General features: G+C 36.7%; 1 protein-coding gene across 1 annotated transcript in view; it reads left to right on the forward strand.

Annotated features, from left to right (window-relative positions):
• Positions 1-525: 525 nt before the first annotated feature.
• LOC306638779 (beta-galactosidase-1-like protein 2) overlaps positions 526-25227 on the forward strand; it is a 62031-nt gene continuing 37329 nt past the window's right edge. Inside the window, 9 exon segments of the mRNA XM_079102110.1 lie at positions 526-600; positions 2104-2156; positions 2159-2175; positions 2177-2196; positions 2347-2544; positions 12218-12286; positions 15513-15608; positions 17614-17722; positions 21146-21238. Coding sequence (XP_078958236.1) covers positions 2105-2156; positions 2159-2175; positions 2177-2196; positions 2347-2544; positions 12218-12286; positions 15513-15608; positions 17614-17722; positions 21146-21238 — 654 coding nt within the window. The 5' untranslated portion in view covers positions 526-600; position 2104.

Here is a 25227-nt window from a genome sequence, read left to right on the forward strand (position 1 = left end):
ACAGTAGACTTGCAGTTCCTAAATGATAGAAGTGCTTAGAATTGCCTGGAGGGTGTGTCCCAATCCCGAGGCTGGGCTCCACCCCGGAGTTAAGGGTCTGTGGGTCCGGAAGGGTACAGAGAATTTCTGCAGCTTTCGGGTAAGGTACGTTGTGCAGCCAGGGCCAAGCTGCGGGAACCACCGTTCTAGGCGAATCAAGTGACTGGCTTCATTCAAGGCCGGTCCAGTAAAAGCAACCAGCCGGTTCCTCCAGGTGGTTAGCTGGGCTTGCTGCACTTTCCTCTAGACTCCCAGTCTCCGAGGGAAGGAGGGCAGGTTCTGGTCTCCCGTGTTTTGTGTCCCGAGCGCCTGGTGCTGGAGAACTGGAGCCAGCGGTGCGAACAAACCCGGACAGGATGCGGAGCGGGGGCGGTCCTGAGCGTGCAGGGGACCCGACTCGGACTTCACGGGAAGGCCTGGCCCTGGCCCATCTCCCGAAGTCGGTACCGCACGCGCTGCCCAGGAGCTCACAGCTACGCGGGCGTACTCGCCTGCGCTGTGCTGGGATGCAGACCGCCAGAGGCGGTGTCCCGCGAGGCAGGCATGGGAGGGTCTGCTCAGGTCAGTGGGCTGGAGGGAGCGCGATTCTCGAGGTTGGCGCTAGGGGGACAGGTCGCTGCGAGTAGGTCTGCCCAACGCGAGGGACCCGTCTCCTGGCGGAAAGGAGGGGGGTTATGATGCCGGGGGAGGGGCGGGGCTGCGGGAGTGGGCCGAGCGCGGTGCCAGTTGGTCCCCCCTTGACCCCGCACCTGGAGGCTGCTGCCGGGAGCCGGAGCTGCGGCGTCTGCCTAGAGCCACACACAAGGGTAAGGTGGGTGCTGGCCATTCAGCAGTCCCTGGATTCAGCTCATCCCAGGCAGTCCCAGCACAGCTCTTCCCGAGCCGAGCCCGTGGGCTCTCCCCAGCCCTTGGGTTAGCGCCATAGCCCCAAAGCCTGAATGACCTTGACGGCTAGGTTTCCAGTGAAGTTGCCTGACATTCGATCCCCCCGCCCCCCTACGCTGGCATTTCCTTTAGGTTTTCTTAAAGATCTGCTTCATGCTTTCTGTCTTCTCTCTGGAAATCTTTGCTGGAAGCATCTCTCTGAACTCTCAGGGAGTGGCTGCATCTCCATTTCTTATCCCCAAAAACTTGCCTAGAAGGTCCTGGGCGCCCCTACTTTTCTAGTTGTTATTTTGTTTATTTTAGGGCCCCTATCTGTAATTTCTCTGATTTTCAAAAATTTACGCATCCCAACATCCGTCTATGGTAATACTCATTAAAATCCAATAAAAGCTGGACATGTATTGGAGACGACTTAGAAGTTTTAATGATTCTGGCAACACACAGATTTGTTTTAAAAAATTACTGGTAAATTAAAAAGTTGACTTGAATGTAACAGTAATTATGGGAGCTTGTGAATGGGTGGGGAAAGAGTGGATTGGATCAATACACACTACATGCATGTATTGAATTCAAACCCCATTAATATGTACATAGATAAAAAAAATTAATCAAAATTTGTAAAAAAAAGAACTGGGGGGTGTAGCTTAATGGTAGAATACCTTGCTGTGATGTTCTCAAGGCCTTGTGTTCCATCCCTGACAATGCAAAAACAAACAGGGTAAACAAAAACAACAAACGTAGACATCAGCCATTAAAAAAAAAAAATTATTCAGTGTCCCCTACGATTCAGGCAATGCTTGGGTGCTGGAACAACAGCTATGCCCAGTGCAGAGTGCCTTCTTCCTCTCAAGATAGGCACAGCCCTCTTGTCCTTGCTATACCACATTGATTCAGTCCACTGGACGGTAAAAATTTGATACATAAAGGAAAGAGCATTTGCTTTATGAGTAGCATAAAGAAAGTCCACAGGCCACACAAATGATAAGATATGTTCTGGCAATTCAAGGGAGGTCATTATACATACATTAGCAGAGTGAAAATTGGGTTGGAGATAATTGGTACTATTGTTTTCTGGAGGAATTCCTTCTACATCCTCTTCAATGTTCTTTACAAAGCCAGCTTCCTTCTTTCCCCCCCAAACCCGTGTCTTTCTGGCCCCATTCTATCTTATCTGTTTAGCATGTGGCCCTTCCTGGTGAGACTTGAATGTATCCTGTTCCTGGCTTCAGCCTTTCAGTGATAACTCAGCTCAGGCCATGGCCTGTCATCCAGGTATGTTTGAGAAAGGAGGACTGGGGAGATTTCACTTACCATTGGAGGTATGCTTAGGGCCCCTGAAAAAAAGGTCTTCCTGATTTGCCCAGCCTGTGTATTTCATGGGTGACATCTCTAGGATTTCATGTACCTTCTCTGCCCTCACAGGATTAATCAAACTCACCTGCTCCCCTCCTACCTGACAAATCGCAGGTTGGGTCTACAAGTCCAGGGTTCAAACTTCACACTAGGAGGCTTTCCATTCCTGATCATCGCAGGCACTATCCACTATTTCCGGGTGCCCAAGGAGTATTGGAGAGACCGTTTGCTGAAGATGAAGGCAGGTGGCTTCAATACCCTCATCACGTGAGTGTTGCTTTTCAGTACTTACTTTAAAAACTCGTCTTCTAAATTCCTAAATCCTGAGACTTTATGAGACCAGTCTAAAGGTTGACCTTTTTAGTACTTTCTTTGTTAACATATCCAAGTTTCCTCTTGATATTCCTGAGAATTTCTTGTAAGTAGAGCATTCACTAATTCTTCTGATAGGCCTCTGTCTAAACAGGGTTACTATGGCCTGGACCCAGAATTTCAATTTTCAAAGGCAATGGCAAGTACAAATGGCAGTAGCCCCTGTTGTCCCTAACTACTTAAACATCTGGGACAGTGGTTCTCATGCCTCCTCAGATGTCCTCACTTGTCACTGGACTCATGGCCTGCAGTGATAAATTCCAGGTTATGATACCTTTCCAGAAAATCTTATCTTTGAAGATGGAATTCATTGAGAATCAGGCTTAGCAAATAGTCAATTAAAGAAAATAAACTTTTTATTTCTGTCCTTCTAAAGCTTAGAACTTGCATGTGCATAACTGTTTTGGCAGTTTTGTGTCTTCTTTTTCAATGCTTTAGCTATTTTTAGAATACAGGTTTAGAAGAAAAATATCTGGAGTTTAATTTGGAAAGTGATGACAGATGATGTTTTAAATCACTTCCCCTCCAAATTGACATAATACCTTTTACACATCATTTCCCCTCATTATGTGTTTGCTTTGGTATAGCAGTGATGGTACACTCATTACAGTCTGTGAACCTGTGTTGACACATCTTTATCACCTATATTAGGATTCTTTCTTGATGTTGTACCTTCTATGTGTTTTGACGAATACATAAAGATGTGTGTCACACAGAACAGTTTGCTGCCCTAAAAATCCTGTGTGTCCTGCCCACTGATTCTTCCCTCCCTGTGAACCCTTGGCAACCACAGGTCTTTTTTTTTTTTTTAATGTCCCTATAGCTTTGCTGTTTCTGAAATGTCATGTGGCTGGAATCATATATTATGTAGTCTTTTCAGATTGGCTTTTCTTAATTAGCAATATGCCTTTGAAGTTCCTCCATGTCTTTTCATGGTTTGATGACTTACTTCTTTTTAGTCTTGAGTAAATTCCATTGTTTGTATGTACCCATTTATTTATCCACTTACTACCCTGAAGGTATCTTGGTTGCTTCTAAGTTTTATGGATAATGCAGTTTTTGTGTAGAGGTAAGTCTTAAACTCATTTGGGTAAATACCAGTGATTATATTGGAAAACTAAAAAGTTATTGCCAAACTCAAGGTCATCTTGATTTTCTCCTATGTTATTTCGTAGAATTTTGTATTTTGTATTTTACTTTAGGTTTATGTTCTATTATAAGTTAATTTTTGCAAAGAGAGTATGATTTGGGTCTGCATTCATTTTATACATTGGATGTTCCGTTGTTGAAAAGACTTTTTTTTTTTTTTTTTTTTTTTTTTGGATACTGGGAATTGAACCTAGAGTGCTGCATATCCAGTCCTTTTGTTTGTTTTGTTTTTAATAATGCAACAAATTTCTTAATTTACAATAAGTTCATATAAACTAATAAGAAAACCCAGTCCTTTTTATTTTTTATTTTGAGACAGGTTCTTACAAAGTTGCCAACTGATCTCAAACGTGTGATCCTCCTGCCTCAATCTCCATAGGTACTGGGATTTCAGACTTGTACCACCATGACAACATTGAAAAGATTATCTTTGCTGCATTGATCTATTTGTCTGTTCTTTTACCAACACCAAACTATTTTGATTACTGTAGCTTTGCAGTAAGTCTTGAAGTCATGCAGTGTCCAGTTGAGCATTGTTAGTGTATGGGAAAGCAACTGACTTTATAAGGCATAGTAGCCTTATAGTCTGCAACTTAACATATTATAGTGTCCAGAATTTTCAGTTCAATTACAAAAGACAGTGGTAGGAGGGAAAATCCTTTCTTTGATCCTGATCTTAGTGGAAAAACTCCAGTTTCTTGCTATTAAGAAAGCTTATAAGTGTCATAGATTTTAGGTCTTTATTCTTTTCTAACGTATATATTCAGTACATTTCTCTCTCATACACTGCTTTTGTTATGTATTGCTAATTTAGATAGGTTATGTTTTCATTTCATTTACTTCAAAAATAATTTTAAATTTCTCTTGACACTGCTTCTTTACCATGTGTTATTTAGAAATATGGTGATTAATCTCCACATACTTTGGGATGTTCTAGTTGTTACTGATTTCTTATTTAATCCTATTGTGATCTAAGAGTATAATTTGCATGATCTATTCTTTTATGTATTTTTTAAAAATGTTTTTAGATGTTGATAGACATTTATTTTACTCATGTATTTATATGTGGTACTGAGAATCAAACCCAGCACCTCACACATGCTAGGCAAGTGCTCTACCACTGAGCCACAACACCAACCCTATCTTTTATATTTGTCAAAGTATTTTTTGTGACTAAGAATGTGGTGTGTCTTGTGAATGTTCCAGGTAAGCTTGAGAAGAATGTGTTTGTGCTGTTGATGGATAAAATATTCTACATGTGTCAATTGAGTCCATTTAATTGATTTCATTTAATTCAACAATATCCTCATTGATTTTCTGTCAGCTGAATATGTCTAATACTGATGGAGGGTATTGAAATATCCAAATATAATGTATATACCAATTTGTATATGCAATTCTATCTAAATGCCTTATGTATTTTTATGCTCTTTAGGTACATATACATTAAGGAGTAAGTCTTTGGAGACTTGATTGCTTTGTCATTTTCAGAAGAACTTTATAGTGTTTCTTTTAGTTTTTTGTTGATTTTTTAAGTTACACATTACAGCATAATCCATTTTGATATGATTATAGAAGCATAGTATGTATCTTCTTCTAATTAGGACCCCATTCTTGTGGGTGTACATGATGGTAAGATTCACTGTGGAGTAATTCATATATGTACATAGGAAAATTATTTGAATTCATTCCACTGCCTTATCTTTTCCTATCCCTCGCCCTTCCTTTTATTCCCCTTTGTCTAATATACTGAACTTCTATTCCCACCCCCTTTATTGTGGATTAGCTTTCACATGTCAGAGAAAGGATTTGACCTTTGTTTTTTGGAATTGACTTATTTCACTTAGCATAATAGTCTCCAGATCCATCCATTTACTGCCAAATATCATAAAGTCATTTTTTCTTAAGGAACTGAGTAATACTCCATTGTAATATCACATTTTCTTTATTCATTCATCTGCAGATGGGCACCTAAGTTGGCTCCATAGCTTAAACTATTGTGAATAGTGCTACTTTAAACATTGGGAATTTAGATAGGTTATGTGACTGCGTCACTGTAGTATGCTGATTTTAAATCCTTTGTCTATATACTGAGAAGTGGGAAAGATGGGTCAAACGGGGGTTCCATTTTTTGAGGAATCTCCATACTGCTTTTCAGAGTGGTTGTACTAATTTGCAGTCCCACCCACAATGTATGAGTATACATTTTTCCCTTATCCTCACCAACATTTATTGTTACTTGTATTCTTTTTAAATTTTGTTTTTTTAAGTTATACATGACAGTAGAATTCATTTTGATACAATCATACAAACGTGGAATATATCTTATTCTAATTAGGATCCTAGTCTTATGGATGTGCATAATGGTGAGATTCACTGTGGTATATTTATATATGTGCATAGGAAAATTATGTCAGATTCATTCCATTGTCCTTCCTTTTTGTATCTCCCTCCCTTGCCTCCATCCTCTTTTGTTTAATCTACTAAACATCTATTATTTCCCTCTCCAAAATTTATTGTCACTTTTATTCATGATAATTGTCATTTTGACTAGAGTAAGATGAAATCTCAGTGTAGCTTTAATTTGCCTTTGCCTAATTACTCGAGATGTTGAAACTTTTTTCATATATTTGTTGACCATTTCTATTTCTGCTTTTGAGAAAGGTCTGTTCAGTACCTTTGCCCATTTATTGATTGTGTTATTTGTGTTTCAGTGTTAAGGTTTTTGAGTTCATTGTATATTCTGGAAAGTAACACCCTATCTGAGGTGCAGGGGGTCCCATTCTGTAGTTTCTTTATTCACACTCCCGATGGTTTCTTTTGTTGTGAAGAAGCTTTTTTAACTTGATTCCATCCCACTTACTGAATTTTTATTGTACTTCTTGCGCTTTAGGAGTTTTGTTAAGGAAGTCAGTTCCTGAGCTGATTTGTTGGAGTGTTGGGCTTACATTTCCTTCTAGCAGGTTCAGGGTTTCTGGTCTAATTCCTAGGTCTTTGATCCACTTTTTTTGTTCAGGGGGAGAGATAAGGGTTAAATTTCATTTTACTACATATGGATTTCCAGTTTTCCCAGCACCATTTGTTGAAGAGGCTATCTTTACTCCAATGTGTGTTTTTGGCATTTTTGTCTAGTATGAGATAGCTCTATTTATGTGGGTTTGTCTCTGTCTCTTCTGTTCTGTTCCATTGGTGTTCATGTCTGTTTTTGAGCCAGTACCGTACTGCATAACTCTGTAGCATAATTTAAAGTCTGGAATTGAGATGCCTCCTGCTTTACTTTTCTCATTAAGTATTGCTTTGACTATTCTGGGCTTCTTATATTTCCAAATGAATTTCATGACTGCTTTTTCTATTTCTATGAAGAATGTCGTTGGATTTTTTTGGTACCTGGGGTTAAACTCAGGGGTGCTCAACCACTGAGCCACATCCCCAGCCCAGTATTTTATTTAGAAACAGGTCTAACTGAGTTGCTTAGGGCCTCACTTTTGCTGAGACTGACTTTGAACTCCTGCTTCAACCTCCCCAGCTGCTGGGATTATAGGCATGTGCTACCATGCCCAGCACGTCATTGAAATTTTGATGGAAATTGCATTGAATCTGTATAGTGCCTTTGGTAGTATGGCCATGTAATTTCTGCCTATCCAAGAACATGGGAGGTCTTCTAAGTTTGAAGAACTTTTTAAATAACATTTTTTTTTTTTTTTTTTTTTGCAAGGCAGGTTTAATGCCTACCAGTTTTCTTCAGTGTTTTATTTTGTTTTGTTTTGTTTTTGTTTTGGTCCAAGAAAGTCTTTATTTCTTCTTAACTTTCAAAGAATAATTTCATTGGACACAGACTTTTAGTTTGATGGGATTATTTTTCTGCAAATCTTTAAATATTATTCAGCCTTTTTTTTCTTGCTTGCTTCGTTTCTGAAAAAAAGTCTGATGTAATTATGACTTCTCTTTGGTTAAGATACATTTTCCCTTGGCTTCTCTCTTTACTTTGATTTTCTGCAGTTTAAATATGTTTTTCCTAGGTATAAGTTTTTGAGGGGAGGTGCTGGGGATCAAACTCAGGATCTCATTCCAGCTAGTCATGCTCTCTACTATCAGGCTATACCCCCAGTACTGGTTAGATTTTTCAGGTTGGTGTTTGATGTTCTCTGTACTTCCTGGATCTGTGATTTGATGTGTACATTGATTTTGAAACATTCTTGACCACTATTGCTTCAACCATTTTTCTTTATTTAAACAAGCTTCACACATCACATTTAATTATGCCTCTTAGTTTTCTTTTAATCTCTACCAATGCTCCTTTCTTTTCCTCCCCTGCTGGCATTGACTTGTTCATAAACTGGGACTTTTTTTCCTGTGGAGTATCTCATACTATGTCTGTTTCATTTTGGTATTGTTTTTTTAACTTGTTCTTCTGTTCCCTGCACCTTCTTAAATAGAAGGTAGCTATAAAGGCTTGATCAGATTTATAGTCAACATAGTTTGTCAAAAAATATATACATATATATGTATATACATCCTATGGTTTACAAATTATGTCTACTTCTAGTGATGTTTAAATTGATCAGTGGGTTCAGATGGCAGTAGCCTAATCTTTTCCTTGTTAATGTCTCCATCCACCTTTAATGTACTGATTTTATTCCTTGTTTACCTCTTCTCATATCAAATCAATTGTTTCCTTAGGGAAGGTTACAAAGTTATTTGTCATTTTATCATTCTTTTGCTTTTTATGAACTGGATTCTCCTCTAATAATTGTTCCCTCAAACTATGAGAATTAGTGTCTACTCTGAAACACAGGTCTATGCATAGAATGCTTAAATCTATCTTTTTAATTACTAATTTCCTTAAAATAATTTTGATAATTTATGTTTTTTTCAATATTTGATCACATTATCCATATTTAAGTATTCTTTAAACTTTTCTATTAAGTTACTGTTTTAGTCAGCTATTTCACGGCTGTGACTAAATGATCTGACCAGAACAATTTTAAAGGAGGAAAAGATTATTTGGCGGCTCACTGTTTCAGAGGTCTCATTCCAAAGAAGGCTGGCTCCGTTCCTCGGGTTCCAAGTGAGACTGAACATCATGATGGATGAATATGGCGGAAAGAAGCAGCTTACATGTTGGTTAGGAAGCAGAGAGAGAGCGACTCCACTCTCCAGATACAAAATATATGTCCCAAAGCAATGCCCCAATTCTAATCTTCTCCAGCACAACCTACCACTTCAGTTACCACTAAGTTAATCCCTATCAGTTTATCCCAATCACTGATTGGGTTAAAACTGTTATAACCCAATTATTTCTCCTCTGAACCTTCTTTCATTGTCTCACACATGAGCTTTTGGGTTACATTCCCTTTCCTAATTCTATCTGTGACTTCTTCCCCTTTTGATTTATTTTTCTGTAACTTTGTATATCATAATAGTGTTTTTTTTCTTCCCACTGTGCAACCTGCTTCAGTGTCAGCAGTCTACAGGCAGAGGCCAGGCAGTGGTTCAGGGCCATAGTTTGCTCTGGCATGGGACACTATGCAAGACCATATTTGTTTTTTAAAAGCATACTTTTTGAAAATAAATTCCATGCTGGATGCACATGTCTATAGTCCTGCTTACTGGGATTTGGGAGATTGAGATGGGAGGATGACTTAAATGCAGGAATTTTGAGGTACACCTGAGCAGCATAGCAAGATGCCATCTAAAAATTAAACTCAACTCTCTAAAATGTTTTTACTTTAATTTAAAAGAATTCCATGGCTAGAATGTACCTCAATGGTAGAGTACTTGTCTACCACATGAGAGGTTCCTGGTTCAATCACCAGTACCAAAAAAAAAAAAAAAAAAAAAAAAAAAAAAAAAAAAAAATTCCTATTGCATTTCTTCACTATATCTTTTTCTTAACATGTTGAGATGACTGCTCACAGCATTTTATTTTCTCTTATTTATTAAGAATCTTTTGAGGCTATGAATTCCTCTTGGCTATATAGTCTTTAAAAATATTTTCAGGCTGGGGAGATAGTGCAGCTCAGTTGGTAGAGTGCTTGCCTCACGAGCACAAGGCCCTGGGTTCAATCCCCAGCACCAAAAAAAAAAAAAAAAAAAAAAAAAAAAATTATATTTAACATTTAAGTCTAAATATTATTTAATATTTTAGACATTTATACTTTAATATTTTAATAGTGACAAAAGAGTGAGGTTTAATATTTTTAACTTACATGAGAAGTTCAAAATCAATTTTAAAATAATGAATAATTTTATTTTTCTGTTGTAAAAGTAGTACATACTTATTTTATGCTTAATGAAAATGAGCTTCTAGTATATATAGTCTTATGTCAGTGCATTCACATCTTTACACATTTGCACATATAAATACACACCATCATTTTAATTCTTGCTAAATATGTTTCATGCATTAGTCATCATTTTTGTTGCTATTTTTGCCATTGTTCATTATCACAATCAACTTAACTAAAAATCATTATATGTTGGGCAGTATGATAAGCCTTACATGCATTTCATTACCATTCATAAGCTATGAAACTCATATTCAGGGATTAGTAATATCTAAGCTTTGAAGTGGCAGAACAGAGATTCATTCAAGTTAATTGGATTTACATGCCTATAATGTTAGCTATTATGTTCCTCTATCTAGATCAAAATATACTCAATAAATCTTATATTGTCCCCAAATGTTATTTCCAGTTTTATTATAAGCAATGCTAGTATATAACTTTGTGTATACATGATTAAATAACAAAGTTACATGCCATTTTCCCCTCTAGTTGCTTTTAAGATTTTCTACTTTTTGTTGATTTACAGTTATTTGATTATGCTGTGCTATGATATAATTTGTTTTTTAAAATTCTACCTGTATACTGAAAATGTTGAATCTGTAAGATTTGTAGCTGTTATCAAATTTGAAAATTTTTGTTTCTATTTCTTCAAATATTTTTTCCTCTGCTCCCTTTTTTCCACAAATCCAGTTACATGTATGTTAGACTTCTTGATAAGATCACACATGTCACTTATGCTTTTTAATTTTTTTAGCCTTCTTTTTTCTCTATTTGCAATTTGGTATGTTTTAATGTTAGCTGACCTTTTAATCTGCCATTTATCCTCAAAGATATATTTTCACTTCCTTTATGATATGCCAAGAATGTCCATTTCATACACACACACACACACACACACACACACACACACACACACAGAGCCTATCTATGCATACCATCTATATTTATATACTATTTATGTTTATAAATAGTATATGATAGTATATGTATGTTAGATAGGTATATGTGTATATATATATATATACACATCTGTATATATATATATATATATACAGATATAGTAAAAATTCTGTTTGGATCTTTTTAAAAATATTTCTCATTATAATCATGTTTTTCTTTACTTATAAAGATATGGAGTACATTGTGTCTTTTTCTTTTATCATTTTGGTTTTCTTTCTTTCTTTCTTTTCTTTTCTTTTTTTTTTTTTTTTAAGTATTGGGGATGAACCGAGTGGAGCTCTACCCCTGAGCTACATCTCCATTCCTTTTTATATTGAGACCATGTCTCACTAAGTTGCCCAGGCTGGCTTCAGACTTGTGATTCTCCTGCCTCAGGTCTCCTGGGTTGCTGTGATTTTGTATATCTTTTAAATATTCTTCTCTTTTGTTTTCCACATATATATTATTTCTGTGTTTGTTTTTATTGATTGATAATTTATTTCTTGGTTTATGGGTCATATTTTCCTATTCCTTTGTATGCCTAGCAACTTTTAAACTTGATGCTGGGCATTATGAATCATATGTTGTTGTTTGCTAAAATTCATCATTTAAATAATTTTAATTTCATTTAAATAATGTTGTATAATGGAGAGACTGAGAGTGTAGCTCAGTCTTGCCTAGAGTGCTTTTCTGGCATGTGTAAGAACTTGAGTTCAATCCTCAGCACTGAAAAAAAGAAAGAAAGAAAAGAAAAGAGAAAGAGAAGAAAAGAAAAAGTAAAAGAATAAAGGCTAATGCAGTCTTATGAATTTTTCATAACTTTTCTGGTTTCTGTCTTATGATTGTTTTCTTTTATCCCATTGTAGATGCAGATTTAAATTTTTTAGGTTTTTTTCATTAGCATTTTAAAAGAGAAATTTGTGTGTATATCCAGAAAACATTTTATTACACTCATATTATCTGAAGTCCAGAATCATGACAAATATTGGCTGCTTGGATCATTGCTGGGCATTAGAGGAAGAAAGTGTTACAGATAACATATTGTACACACATAGAACTTTGTCTATTGAAACCTTCAACTTCTTTTATAGTAGAAATGACTTAGGTGCTCTATTAAAACTGGAAGAATCAGTATGGAATCAGGTCAAATAAGAGGATAAATTCTTATGTTTCTCTTTTTTCCCCTATTTCAGGCATGTTCCCTGGAACCTTCATGAGCCAAAAATAGGCCAGTTTCGTTTCACTGGAAACCTGGATGTGATGTATGTGTTCATGCTTTAATTGCCTAATTCTGCGGCTCAGAGGCAGGGGTTTGGTTGGGATCAGATGAAGCAAAAGGGAGCGCCTGAGTTTCTGCTTTGAGAACCATTAGGAATCTCTGATAATTTTGTTTCCTGGATCGAAACCCTCTTAAGCAGGGAGTCTGTCCCAGTTAACCATAGATCTTAGTGTCAGTGTGGTTTAGAAATTGTTCATCCAGTATTCTACAGTGTTAATCTATCATGAAGAGTCTACTCTGGCAGTTAATAATAGGAGATTTTTAGGTTATATTTCAGAGTTTCCAAGACATGACAGATATAGAGTAACTTTATTCAAAAATATGTATATCTGCAATAATTTGACATTATCTTTGGTTCTGGACATGGACAGATAGCACTGTGCTTTCAAAAATAAAGATTCTGCGCTGGGGATATAGCTCAGTTGGTAGAGTGCTTGCCTTGCATGCACAAGGCCCTGGTTTCAATCCGCAGCACCACAATAAATAAGAAAATAAATAAATAAAGATTCTCTGCAGAAATTGAGGCAAATACAACATACCAAGGATATACAGACAAAACTATGGAAACCAATTAGGGAAGATAATGTGAACTTATAGCTGAGGAAAGTTTCAAATGTGAACAAGAGTTAACTAGAAGGAACTGGATGGTATTTCAGTTGGAGTGTCTAGCAGGGGCAAAATCAAAAATATTAGAGTACATTGTACATCAGTTAAGGTGATGTCAGATGCTGAAACAGGTAAGCCTTACATTCTGTTAACAATAAAGAATTATTTTCATTCAAGTAGAATTTGAAGTAGATATTCCTGATGAACATATATTCCTATCCTAGTTAATAATTTGATGGATTCAGAATCTTTTCTGTCTTATGCCTTCACCATCTTTCACACATAACTTCCAAACCACCATGCTTTTCTGCATCAAGCCAGCAAGTTGAATAAAGAACATGGAGAATCTCCTTCAAAAGTTACAGATTGCTTCTGTTCACACGTTATTGGCTGGAGGTCAATCATATGGCTCCATCTAGTGCTTGGTGGCTTAAAGTGTAGTTGAGCTGTGTGCCCAGGGAAGAAAAAGGAATAGATTTTTGTGGTTAACTTTCTGCCACAATCGTATTTTTTTCATTTTTATTTTTTATATTTTAAATTTGTTCTAATTAGCTATACACGACAGTAATGCATTTATGTATTTTCATCATACATAAATGAAGTATAACTTCTTTCTCATTTATCTGGTTGTACATGATGTAGAGTTACACAGGTCATGTAATCATATATGCACATAACGTGTGATTCATTCTACTATCTTTCCTACCCCCATGACCCCTCCCCTCCTTTCACTCCCCTCTAGTCCAAAATACCACTATTCCCCTTCCCCACCCTTATTGTGTATTAGCATATGAATATCAGAGAAAACATTCAGCCTTTGGTTCTTTGGGATTGGCTTATTTCACTTAGCATAATATTCTCAAACTCTATCCATTTACCACCAAATGCCATAATTTCATTCTTATTTAAAGCTGAGTAATGTTCCATTAGGTATATATACCACATTTTCTTTATCCATTCATCTGTTGAAGGGCACCTAGCTTGGTTCCATAGTTTAGCTATTGTGAATTGAGCTGCTATAAACCTTGATGTGGCCACATCACTGTAGTATACTGATCTTAAGTCCTTTGGGTATAAAGCGAGGAGTGGGATGACTTGGGTCAAATGGTGGGTCCTCTCCAAGTTTTCTTAGGAATCTTTATACTGCTTTTCATAGTGGTTGCACCAATTTGCAATCTTACCAGCAATGTATGAGTGTACCTTTTTCCCTACATTTTCTCCAACATTTATTGTTGCTTGTATTCTTCATGATTGCCATTCTGACTGGAGTGAGGTAGAATCTCAGTGTGGTTTTGATTTGCATTTCTCTAATTGCTAGAGATGTTGAGCATTTTTTCATATATTTGTTGATCAATTGTATTTCTTCTTTTGTGAACTGTTCAGTTCCTTTTTCCATTTATTTATTGGGTTATTTGACTTTTTGATTTCTTTATATATCCTGGAGATAAATGCTCTGTCTGAGATGTCCCACACATCTTATTTTCTGGGATCTTCAAGTAATGCTCCCCTACTAGTTTTAAGTAGAGATACTGCCAAAAAGCAAAGCTGCTAACCCCCCTTCCAATAATAATAATAATAATAATAATAATAATAATAGTAATAATAATAATAAAGCTGGAGAGCTAGCCAGTGTTCAGATCCTGGTCTTATATGCCATGTTACAGAATCTGGGACTCATTCTGAGGGCACTTGGGAGTCATTTGAAGAATTTTAATTTGAGAAGCTTTTATATGAAAGATCATTCTAGCAGGTGTGTGTGTGTGTGTGTGTGTGTGATTTGCTGTATGCTAGGCAGACCTACCATTGAGCCCTGTCCCCAGACCCAGGCAATATCTTTACAAGGCAACATAACAGAATAATCAAAATTTCATTTCTGGAGGCTCTTTGCCTGAATTCTAATTTTAGTTTCCCATTTACCAAAATCGGACCTTGAGAAATCTCTAACCCTTAAAGTGTATTTTCTTAACTGTAAAAATAGAGAACAAACTGATACCTATCTTATACAATTATCCAAAATAGTGTAAACTTGGATTTATCTGTAGTGCCCGATGCCAATACAACATAAATTCTAGCTCCTACTGTTGTTCATGGTGACATTCTAATGACAGTAATTGGAGAATTTCTGAAAGATAGTAAGAACCAAGAAGGTAAGTCAGTTACCACTCTAATGACCCCGTTATAAAATGGACCAATGTGTCAGCAGTGGGATGCAGAGGAAGAATGAACATGATTTTGGTCCTGACACAACAGGAGGTGAGGGAGAATGAGGTGAAGACATGATTTGTAAGTTTCTGCCGTAGGTTGTTTCCTGGAGGGTGGTATCATTTGAAGAGGTAGGAAGTGCAGGGCAGTAGTGGGTTTTGGTGGGAAGACTGGAGTTTGGATTAGGATCTCTGGGCTTTCACTTTAATACCCTTCTCTCCAGTGCCTTGACAGAGTCTGTTTATTACTGGAATCCTTCAGTATGTCTTCCATAAGGACTTTTGTGGGCCAGGCTGGGAATTTCATTCATTCCAACCTCAGAAGAAAGCAAAGAGGAAAACAGCAGGTTTACCAGATCTCAGCGTTCAATGTGAAATTTTTGTTATTGCTTTGTTTCCTAGGGCTTTTATAACCATGGCTTCACAGTTGGGACTCTGGGTCATTCTGTGTCCAGGACCCTACATTGGTAGTGACTTAGACCTTGGAGGCTTGCCCAGGTAAGTTACGATCTTAGGGTCTCCATGTGTGACTGCCCATGGCCCATAAGCACATTCAAATGGAACTTAGAGTGTTTTGCTTTGTTTTCTTTGTACATTTTTTATCTGCACTATTTTGTTCATTTAATGACATAGTGGATGAACTAGAAAGTATTTGGGATTATATATTATTTTAAAATAAATCTCTTATCTTTGCAATGCAGATGGGGTAGAGTTCATATTTATTCTTAAAATAAAAACTAATGGCTTGGCTGTAGCTGTAGCTCAGTGGCAGAGCACTTGCCTAGCATGTGTAAGGCACTGGGTTTTGTTCTTAGTACCACATAAAAATAAACAAATAAAATAAACATCTACAACTATAAAAAAATAAATAAAAATAAAACAAACAAAAAAACTAATGCCTACCACTTAAGCAATATCTTTATAAGTTCTAGAGTTTGTTGTAGCAGTACAAATAGCAAGGCCAATTATTTTTTAAAAATTATTTGTTTATTTTTTAACTCTCTACAGACTGTATTTTGATTCATTGTACACAAATGTGGTACATCATTTCGTTTCTATGATTGTACTTGATGTAGATTCATACCACTCATGTTGTTATGGGGCACAACTTAAGAACAGACCAATCACCACTGAGAAGTCCAAATTTGAGAGTCTTTAATAATCCAGCCGGCTGACTGTCTCACACAATGCCCCAAAAAATGGCTATTGGGAGAACAGCCCTGACCACAAGGTTGTAGGGGTTCTTATACCAAAAATCACATCAATCATAAGTGTCTGTTGCTATGATTCAAAATTACACATTAACATCATGAGATCATTGACAGAGGGGGAAGTGGGTCAAAATGACCCTTACCTAGGTACAAACTAAAGAATGGTTACTAACATCCACACAATCACTGTTCACATGGTACATTGTTCAGGAGCAATAGGAATCAAAAGAGAGCAATTCTTTACTACATAGGAGTTGCCATTGTATATTATTAAACATGTCACACCAAGTAACTGGGGATGGGCACAGAAGCAGGGTGTTCCCATGAGAGAAGCTTATTTCCTCCATAACATGGAGTCTCAGAGCAAAATGGAGTCTGTTTAGTCATTTCCCTTGAGTCTGGCCTGTAACGTTCTCATGGAGCCAGATCTGTCAGCCCGTCACAGAGCAATTGTACATGTACATAGGGTCATGATGTCGTTCTCATTCCACCATTTTTCATACCCCCCCTCTCAATTATGTCTTTTTAAAGAGGGTTTTTGTTGTTTTGTTTCAGGCCTTTTTTAAAATATAGTAAACTACACATAATAAGGAATCTTCCATTTTAACCACTTAATAAAAGAGTGCATTTCCATGGCATTAACTACATTCAAAATGTTGACCATCACCACCATTATCTAGTCCAGAACATTCTCATCCCCCCAAGAGAAAACCCTGCCCCTCAGTCCCTCCCCAGTTTTTCTCCCGTTTAGTCACAGTGGCAGTCACTCTTCTACCCTTTGACCTTACAGATCTGCCCATTCTGGGTATTTCATGTGATTAGAATCAGACAACATGTGGCCTTTGTGTCTTTTTTTCACTTCACATAATATTTTCAAGGTGTATTCACGTTGTAGCATGTTCAGTTCCTCATGCTTTTTTATACACTGGTGATTTCCAATAAAGAGGTTCTCCTGCTACCAGTTTCCAATCAGCTTTATGAAAAAATCTCATTCTAGACTAGAAGTTGTCAAATTCTTCCAGATAGTAAATATTTTAGACTTTATGGGCCATATTCAGTCTATTCCAATCATTCAGTTCTGCTGGTGTAGCACAAAAGTTCTTGTGGCAATAGGTAAACAATTGGCTGCCATGTTGTACCAATAAAACTTTATTTATAGAAACAACATGTCTGACGTGGCCGGTGGGCTGTAATTTTGTGAACTCTGCTCTAAATCATTCAATCTTCTACACTTGAACATTTCTTATTTTTCTCTCCTATTCCACGTCTGAGTCTCCCTTTTTTGATCCTAGCTGGTTACTCAGGGATCCAAACATGAAGCTGCGGACAACTTATAAGGGCTTCACTAAAGCAGTGAATGTCTATTTTGATCATCTGATTCCCAGGATATTGCCATTGCAGGTAAAACCTAATCCCCCATTTCTACAACTAGGGAAAGTTATTGCCTGAGTTGATTTCTTGCACTCCAAAGCAGGAAGAATATTACCAACTGCTAATTCCAGGTTTTAGTTGCTCTGCTTTTATACCTTTCCTCCACTGGCTGCTAAAATGAACAAGGCTCTTAAAACTCAGATGTGCCTCTTCCTGGCAGTATGCTTGGAGTTCTCTGTTTTGTATATCTTTGTTTCGTCTTGCCCATTGTTTACTTGCTCTTGTGTCACCATAAATGAGATTAATTATTATCATAAAAATGTCTTCCTTTACCTTTTAAAGACAGCTACTTGTCAGTTCTTTACAAACAATAGTGTGTATAGGTGATTTTAGATCAGCGACTTTATAGAAGTTGTAATATTTGACATTTAATATATCTCCTGGTAATAAGACCATACTTTCAGGACTGGGGTTATAGCTCATGGTATAGTACTTGCCTAGCACATGTGAGGTACTGGGTTCAATCCTCAGCACCTCATAAAAGTAAATAAATAAAATAAAGGTATTGTGTCCATCTACAACTAAAAATAAAAAAAATAAGTAAAATAAAGCCATGCTGTCATGCATACTCATTGTTTAAATAGAAGTTGTGTACTATTATCTTTCTAAAATGGTTGGGAAACATGAAAATGATGATATCCAGACGGTGCCCAACTTATGGTAAGCAGCTTAAGATTTTTTGACCTTATGATTGTGCAAAGTTGTATGCTTTCAGTAGAAACCATACGTTGACTTTTGAATTTTGGTATTTTTCATAGCAAATGATAGATACTATGATACTCTTGTGTTGCTGGGCAGCAACAGCAGGTCCTCTGTCCCAGTCAGTCACATACCCCCAAGGAGAAATAACCAGTATCTACAATGTATTGTGTTGCTAAGCTATGATGTTCAGTAGGTTAGATCTATTAAATACATTTTGGATCTTATGATATTTTCAACTTATGATGGCTTTATTGGCAAGTTGAGGAGCATCAATATGAGGTAGAAAAAGAGCAGAGTGGAGTAACAGGGCTGTATGTAACATCTGTTACATATCAAGCTTTGCACTAGGTAATTAACATTTGCCTAGATTATTTTATCCTCACAGTGATGATTTGAAGGAGAAAGTATTATAGACTGAGTGGAAGCAATGACAAGACTGGTATATGACTAGGAGAATGCTTCACATGGTATGAATTTACTAGGAACTGATTTGACTCCTAATACTGTGAGCATCCCAGAGTTAATCAGATGCACAGAAGTCATTAAAATACCTAAGTGATTAAGCTACATAAATCACTGTGCCATTTGGGATAGAGAAGAGATGGTCTTTACAGACTAGAGCTATACCATCTGATAGCAATAGCTATATGTGGCTATTTCAGTTTAAGCTAGTTAAAATTAAAAACAATTAAAAATTCAGTTTCCCAGGCACATTTCAAGTATTCAATAGCCACATGTGTCTGGTTGCCACTATGTTGAACAAAGCAAACACAGAACATTTTCATCATTTCATAGAATTCTGAAGGGCACTGCTAGACTAGAATGCTCATTCTGTGCTTCATTCAGGACTTCTCAGTCTCAAGAATCCTGCCTGAAAAACTAAGTTAGTAATCAGAAAACTACTTAGTAAGCATGCAACCAGGGCTGAAAAAGTTGGGAAATCTCAAAAGTGTTTTATTGTGGCCCCATGAATGGGCACTTTCCTACTACTAAGTACCCTTCTTTTAGAACTTTCTATTATATTTATCAGATTCGGTGTCTCTTACTTCAAATAATTCCAGGTGCTACCAACATCTAGATCTTCTCTCTATATTTTCTGTTCTTTAATCTGCTGGATTCCTCATTGAATAGATAGGACAGGAGAGCAGAGAAGCAGGGTTTCAAAGAGCCTTTTGGTGTTTGTCAGCAGGGAATATGGGATTTAAAGGTTTGAAAGCAACAGTACTGTTTTCATCTTTGTGTCCCCTTTTTCTTGCTTGTCGGGGTACATTATCAGTCAAGTAGTCCTTGCTTGCTAAATATGCTGTCATTTTTCCATGTGAAGTTTATTCTAGGTCATGATGGTCAGATTTTGGAGTGAAAACACATACACATAGCTCCAGTTTTTTCCCCATATCTCTGCTTGCACTATTGGCCTTAATGGTCAAAACAATATTTTTCTTATGTGTCCATGTTGGAAGGTGTATCTCATGGTTGCCACATATGTTCTTGGCTCAAAGAAGTCATTAAAATGCTCAAGTGACTAAACAACATAAATTACTGTGCCATTTGGAATAGAGGAGAGATAGTCTTGAGAGTATGTTGAGGAGGTTCAACAAGTTTGAAGCCAGCAAATTTGACTGGGATGTGACAGGTGCAAGATAAGGAGAGAAAATACTTTAGCTGATAGGAACTTTATGTTGAGAGAGCTATGAAGATAGAGGACAATTGAACATGTTCACATTGACAGGAAGGAACCAGTGTGGAAGGAAAATTTGAAGGTATTTGCAAAAGGCCATAATTTAGAGAGCAAAAGTGGAAGTGATTCAAGGGAAGAGTTGGGACTAATAGACAGCCATGAAGAACATCAGCATTGAGAGGTGTGTGGGACAAGAGGAGCTCACCAAGGAGACTGAGAAAGAGAGGCAGACCCTATTAGGAGAGAACACACTGCAGAAAGTGTTGGTGAAACAGAAGGGAGGGTTTAAAGAAAGGAACAGTCAAGAGTGTCCAACTTGTTGAAAGAGCAGTTAAATCAGGACTAAAATTTCTGGTTTGAATTTAGCAAAAAGAAGATCAATGCTAATAATTTAGGTAGATTGGACAGAGTGGAAGTGAGACCACAATGATTAAAGAAGTAGATGAGAAGATAAGAGGCCAAGACTGAGTATAGAAATTTTCTCTAAGTTTAGCCATAAAGATGAAAAGGGCAAGAATGTTGTACTTTGAGGGAGATATTGTCCAGGCAAATTATTTTTTAACAAAGAGCCTTACTTTAGTCAGCTAAAATGAGGGTAAGAATGTTTGTTAATGAAAAAGAAGATGATACAGAAGACTGAGAGGGTTCTCCAAAGAACAAAGTTCCAGAGAATTGGGAAAGGAATGACATCTAGCACATCTAGGAGATGAGATAACCTTTGGAAAGGATTAGAGACTCTTCATTCGTTGACCTGGTGCTAAGGTGAGAAAGATGGTTTAATACATTGAATTGAGGAGGAAATAATGGGAATTATGAGGGAGTATTAGGAAAGGTAGAATTCTAAGAGTATTTGACCTCCCAGGAGGATCACTGAATGAGAGAAATTTCTAGAACTGTACTGCTATATGGGATAGAGTGTGTTATTTTTATGCATGTGCTCAGGAAACTAAGAAAATACAGTCTTTTTTCTACTGGTAGATTCACTCTCAAATTCTCATCTCCTTGACCCTCAGTATAACCGGGGAGGCCCCATCATTGCTATGCAAGTTGAGAATGAATATGGTTCATATTATCTGGATAAAAAATACATGCCATATGTCAAAAAGGTAAGTGTTCCTTTAAATTTTCTCTGCATTTACATACCTATCTTCTTCTAGCAGAGTGAGAAAACTAAGTAACAGGTTTGTGGAGCCAACATATCCTAAGTACCTGTAGATTTGCATGGAACCGTGGGATATGAAGGTGAAGCTCCAGTTTCATTTTTCCATGCATTCACATTCTAGGGTGAGGACTGAAAACTACCGCACAATGCTAATATAAGGCAAAAAGTGACGTTAATATATCTTTTATGTGGATATCACAGCTCTCTTTTAGTTGATGTTTACATAATATATACTTTAAGTTCTCTGTATCCATCTGATTAAGGTACATGACTTATGAGTAGTATATAATTGAATTTGTTTCTGCTAATTCTTTATGAAAATTCTTGCCTTATAAATGAGGTTATTTGTTTTTTTTCCATATAATGTAATTGCTGATGTATTTGTATTTAAATCTACCATCTTGTTACTTTTCTGTTTGTCTTACCTGTTCTGTGGTCCCTTTCTTTTCCTTCTTCTCTTCTTTTGGATTGACTGAGTACTTTTTTTATTCTGTTTTCTCCTCTGCTGCTTTCTCTATATTTCTTCACTGCTATTTTAGTATTTTCCATACAGTATAAAGTTTCTACTCTTGAATTATTAAAATCTAAGTTAATATGTTTGCCAATTCCAGGGGAAATATATTTTACTCCCTTTTACCTTAGATATTATTATCACTTTTAATGCTATCTATACTTTTTATCTACAGATATTATTATTACTTTTATTATATAGAGTTAATTATCATTTAGGTTAACTCAGATATTTTTTGTTTCTTCCCTTCCATTTCAGTAACTATAAGTTTTCATTTCTCCTCATTTTTCTCTGACTTTAGTATTTTCTTTGTCATAGGTGTGCTGATAGCAAACTTCTTTACCTTTGTTTGTTTGAAATATGTCTAGTTTGCCATTATTCTTATTTTGGTTTTGCTTTTTTTTCTCTTTTGGTGCTGAGATAGAACACACTGGCATTTTACCATTGAGCTATTCCCAGCATCCCCACCCTTGCCCCGCCCCCCTTTTTAAAAAATCTTGAAACAGGGTCTAAGTTGCTTAAGGCCTCACTAAGTTGCTGAGGTTGGTCTTGAACTTGCAATCCTCCTCCTGCCTTAGCCTCATGAGTCACTGGGATTACAGGCATGAACCACCATGCCTGGATTACCATTGTTTTTGAAGGATTTTTTTTTTTTTTTTTTTTGCTGTATGTAGAGTCCTGGGTTGGTAGTTATTCTCCTTGTGAGTTTTTCTAGCATCCAATGTGGCTATTATTTTTCCTTTGAGGGTATTTTTTTTTTAATTCTGGCTACTTCTAATTTTTTTTTTTCCCCCAACAAATTACTAAGATTGCCTAGGTGCAGTTTTCTTTCCAGTTATCCAATTTACATATTTTGCACTCTTCAGTTTGTGGATTGAAGTCTTCAATCTGTTTTGGAAATTTCTCAAATTTATATACTGTTTTCTTCTCAGGTATTTAAATTAATAAATGTTAGATGTTTTCATGTATCTATTATTCTGTTTAGATTTTTTTCTAAACCATCTTCTAACTCATTAATTTTCTTTTTGACTTTGTCTAAGTCAATGTGAAACTCATTAAGTTGTGATTTCAGATAACTTTTGTTTCTAAAATTTTTATTTGATTCTTTTCTTACTTTAATAAATATTTTTAATAAATCAGCAAAGCTTTAATCATATTATTTCTGTATAATTCTTACAAACTACAGACATTGAGATGAAGGGAAAAAAAAATCCTACAAATATTTAGTATATCTTGACGGTTATGGTGTAGTACAGAGTGGGGTTGGGTGTGTTCTTTGTCTTATGGATTTGAAGAATGAAATCCATGGACACAAGGTGAGAACAAAGTAACAGGATTTACGAGAGTAAAAGAAAGAAAGCAGAACTCCCAACGTGGAAGGGGTCCCAAAAGAGGGTTGCTGATGGGTGTCTGTTGTTTTGGGGTTTATACGAATCTATACCTAACCCTGACCTAATCCTGGGTAAGGCACTCAGAGACCAAGAGCTTTTCAACCTTTCATCCAATCAGGTTACCATGCCTTTTTGGGGAGGGTATCTGGTTACTAGGCAAGAGATGTCTCACTATCAGTTTTTCTGCTTACACATGAGTTGACCTGACCTTGATGAGGCCTGACTTTTTGTGTCTATATAACCTCTTAGCACTGCTACACAGAAACCTGATCTTGGAGGGTCCCAGGTTTCCTGTCTGATAATGCCTCATTCCCCGCTCTGATGAGGTGATCCTATCTGCTTTGGGGGAAGAAAGGTGATTACCACTCTAACTTTAGGAGTATTGATGGAAACAGCAGTCAGGATCCCTCTATAGAGGTCTATTTAATGGGCTCCTACTGAAGTCAGGTGTTATCTCAATGGTAGGTTGTATTTCCATGACCATCTGAAGCTTAATGGACTCTATAGCTATCTCACCCATCTGGGCAATCCAAAGGTCTATGGTGGTGATTGGTGGGTGATTGGACCAGATGTACATAGGGCAGGGTTCATGCTAAAATAACAATACATAAGACAGCAAAGTATTATTTTCTGTAAGTAATTAGCATAGAAACAATCAGTGTTATAAGCCAACCTCTGAAGACCATGAAGATAGTAACTTATTAGAGCTTAAGACTGATCCAATATACCATTGATTTGTGAGTGTTAGACCACTCAAGGCTTTAGAAACATTAACTATGTTGCCAGAAACATATATACAAAATTTAGTTTTTATAGTGGCACAGATAGATGTCCTCTTGAGCTGTGGAATGCCATCTGATTTCTGTAAAATAGCTTTCTCATTGTTGTTACCTCTGTGTTAGTAGAAGAATCTCTTTAGCTGTGTCACTTACAACTCACTTGGTAAAGTTAGGACTTTCATGTGCCACATTACATCATTTAGACTAAACAGAGGGATAAATATCAGGGCTAGATAATCATACCAGTGAAAAACAGAGTTTACCTATGTAGGAGTTTAGGAAAATTTGACTCAACAAATTTGTGACTCTGATATCATCTTTTGTGATAGTTATCAGGCACTCCTGTATAAGAACCCTTTCTTTATAACTTCCCAGTTTTACTTGTTTTGGGGAGGATTGACACAAGTGTACATCTCAAGTTACATTAAAAAAGCCATTTTTTAAAATGTCCATGTATGACTGTGCTTTGGTTATACTTTCCTGCCAGGTATTTAAGACAAAGCTGGTTAAAAATTAACCTTTTTCCTAACTGCTGTTAAGAGTCATCTGAGATTTTGTCAGGGGTCACTCTTAGGAACTTGTGAGAGCCTCTTGTCTCCTTTAGCTTTCCTCTACCAGTTATGCCATCTGCCAAGATGGGTCAGGGTCTTGCTGACCACTTGTGGCTTCCCTAGAAACTTCAGGGACAATTACCTTTCCAGTGACTCTCCTCTTTGCAGAATGTGCATTGGTTGACTTTCTGTTCTCTAGGGTCCTCACAATCCCCTCTCTGATCAGGAGGTCTGAACTGGAGTTTCAGGGACCTTAAAGAAGTCCTGTTGTTCCCTGAGTGCTGGATGACCTCAAAAGCAAAGGTCAAAATATTGGCTACTTTTTCTTGGCCCTTTTACTTAGAAACTTTTGTCTCTAAATTTGAGTTTTAAACATCTAGTAGGCCAGTTTTGCCATTCTTGAAATTGGAGTAACAGGTTTTAACTTTAATGTTTATAATTTTACAATTACTTCTTTTGTTTAATTAGGGTAACAGTTTTACAGTTACTCCTTTTGTTTAATTAGGGTTAGTATCAGTATTGGAAGTCAGCATTATATCCTCTCTGTCCTGGAAGTGATACTTTATTATCCTAACTCAGGTTATTCTGATAGAAGTAGTTCTTCTTTAAAACACTAACAGGTAACAGCTATAAAGTAAAATTAACAAGAACAAAACATACTTGATTGATAATGTTCTAAAAAAAATTGGTCTTTACTTTCT

The sequence above is a fragment of the Sciurus vulgaris genome, assembly GCF_902686455.1.
Source record: "Sciurus vulgaris genome assembly, chromosome: 11".
NCBI lineage: Eukaryota > Metazoa > Chordata > Mammalia > Rodentia > Sciuridae > Sciurus > Sciurus vulgaris.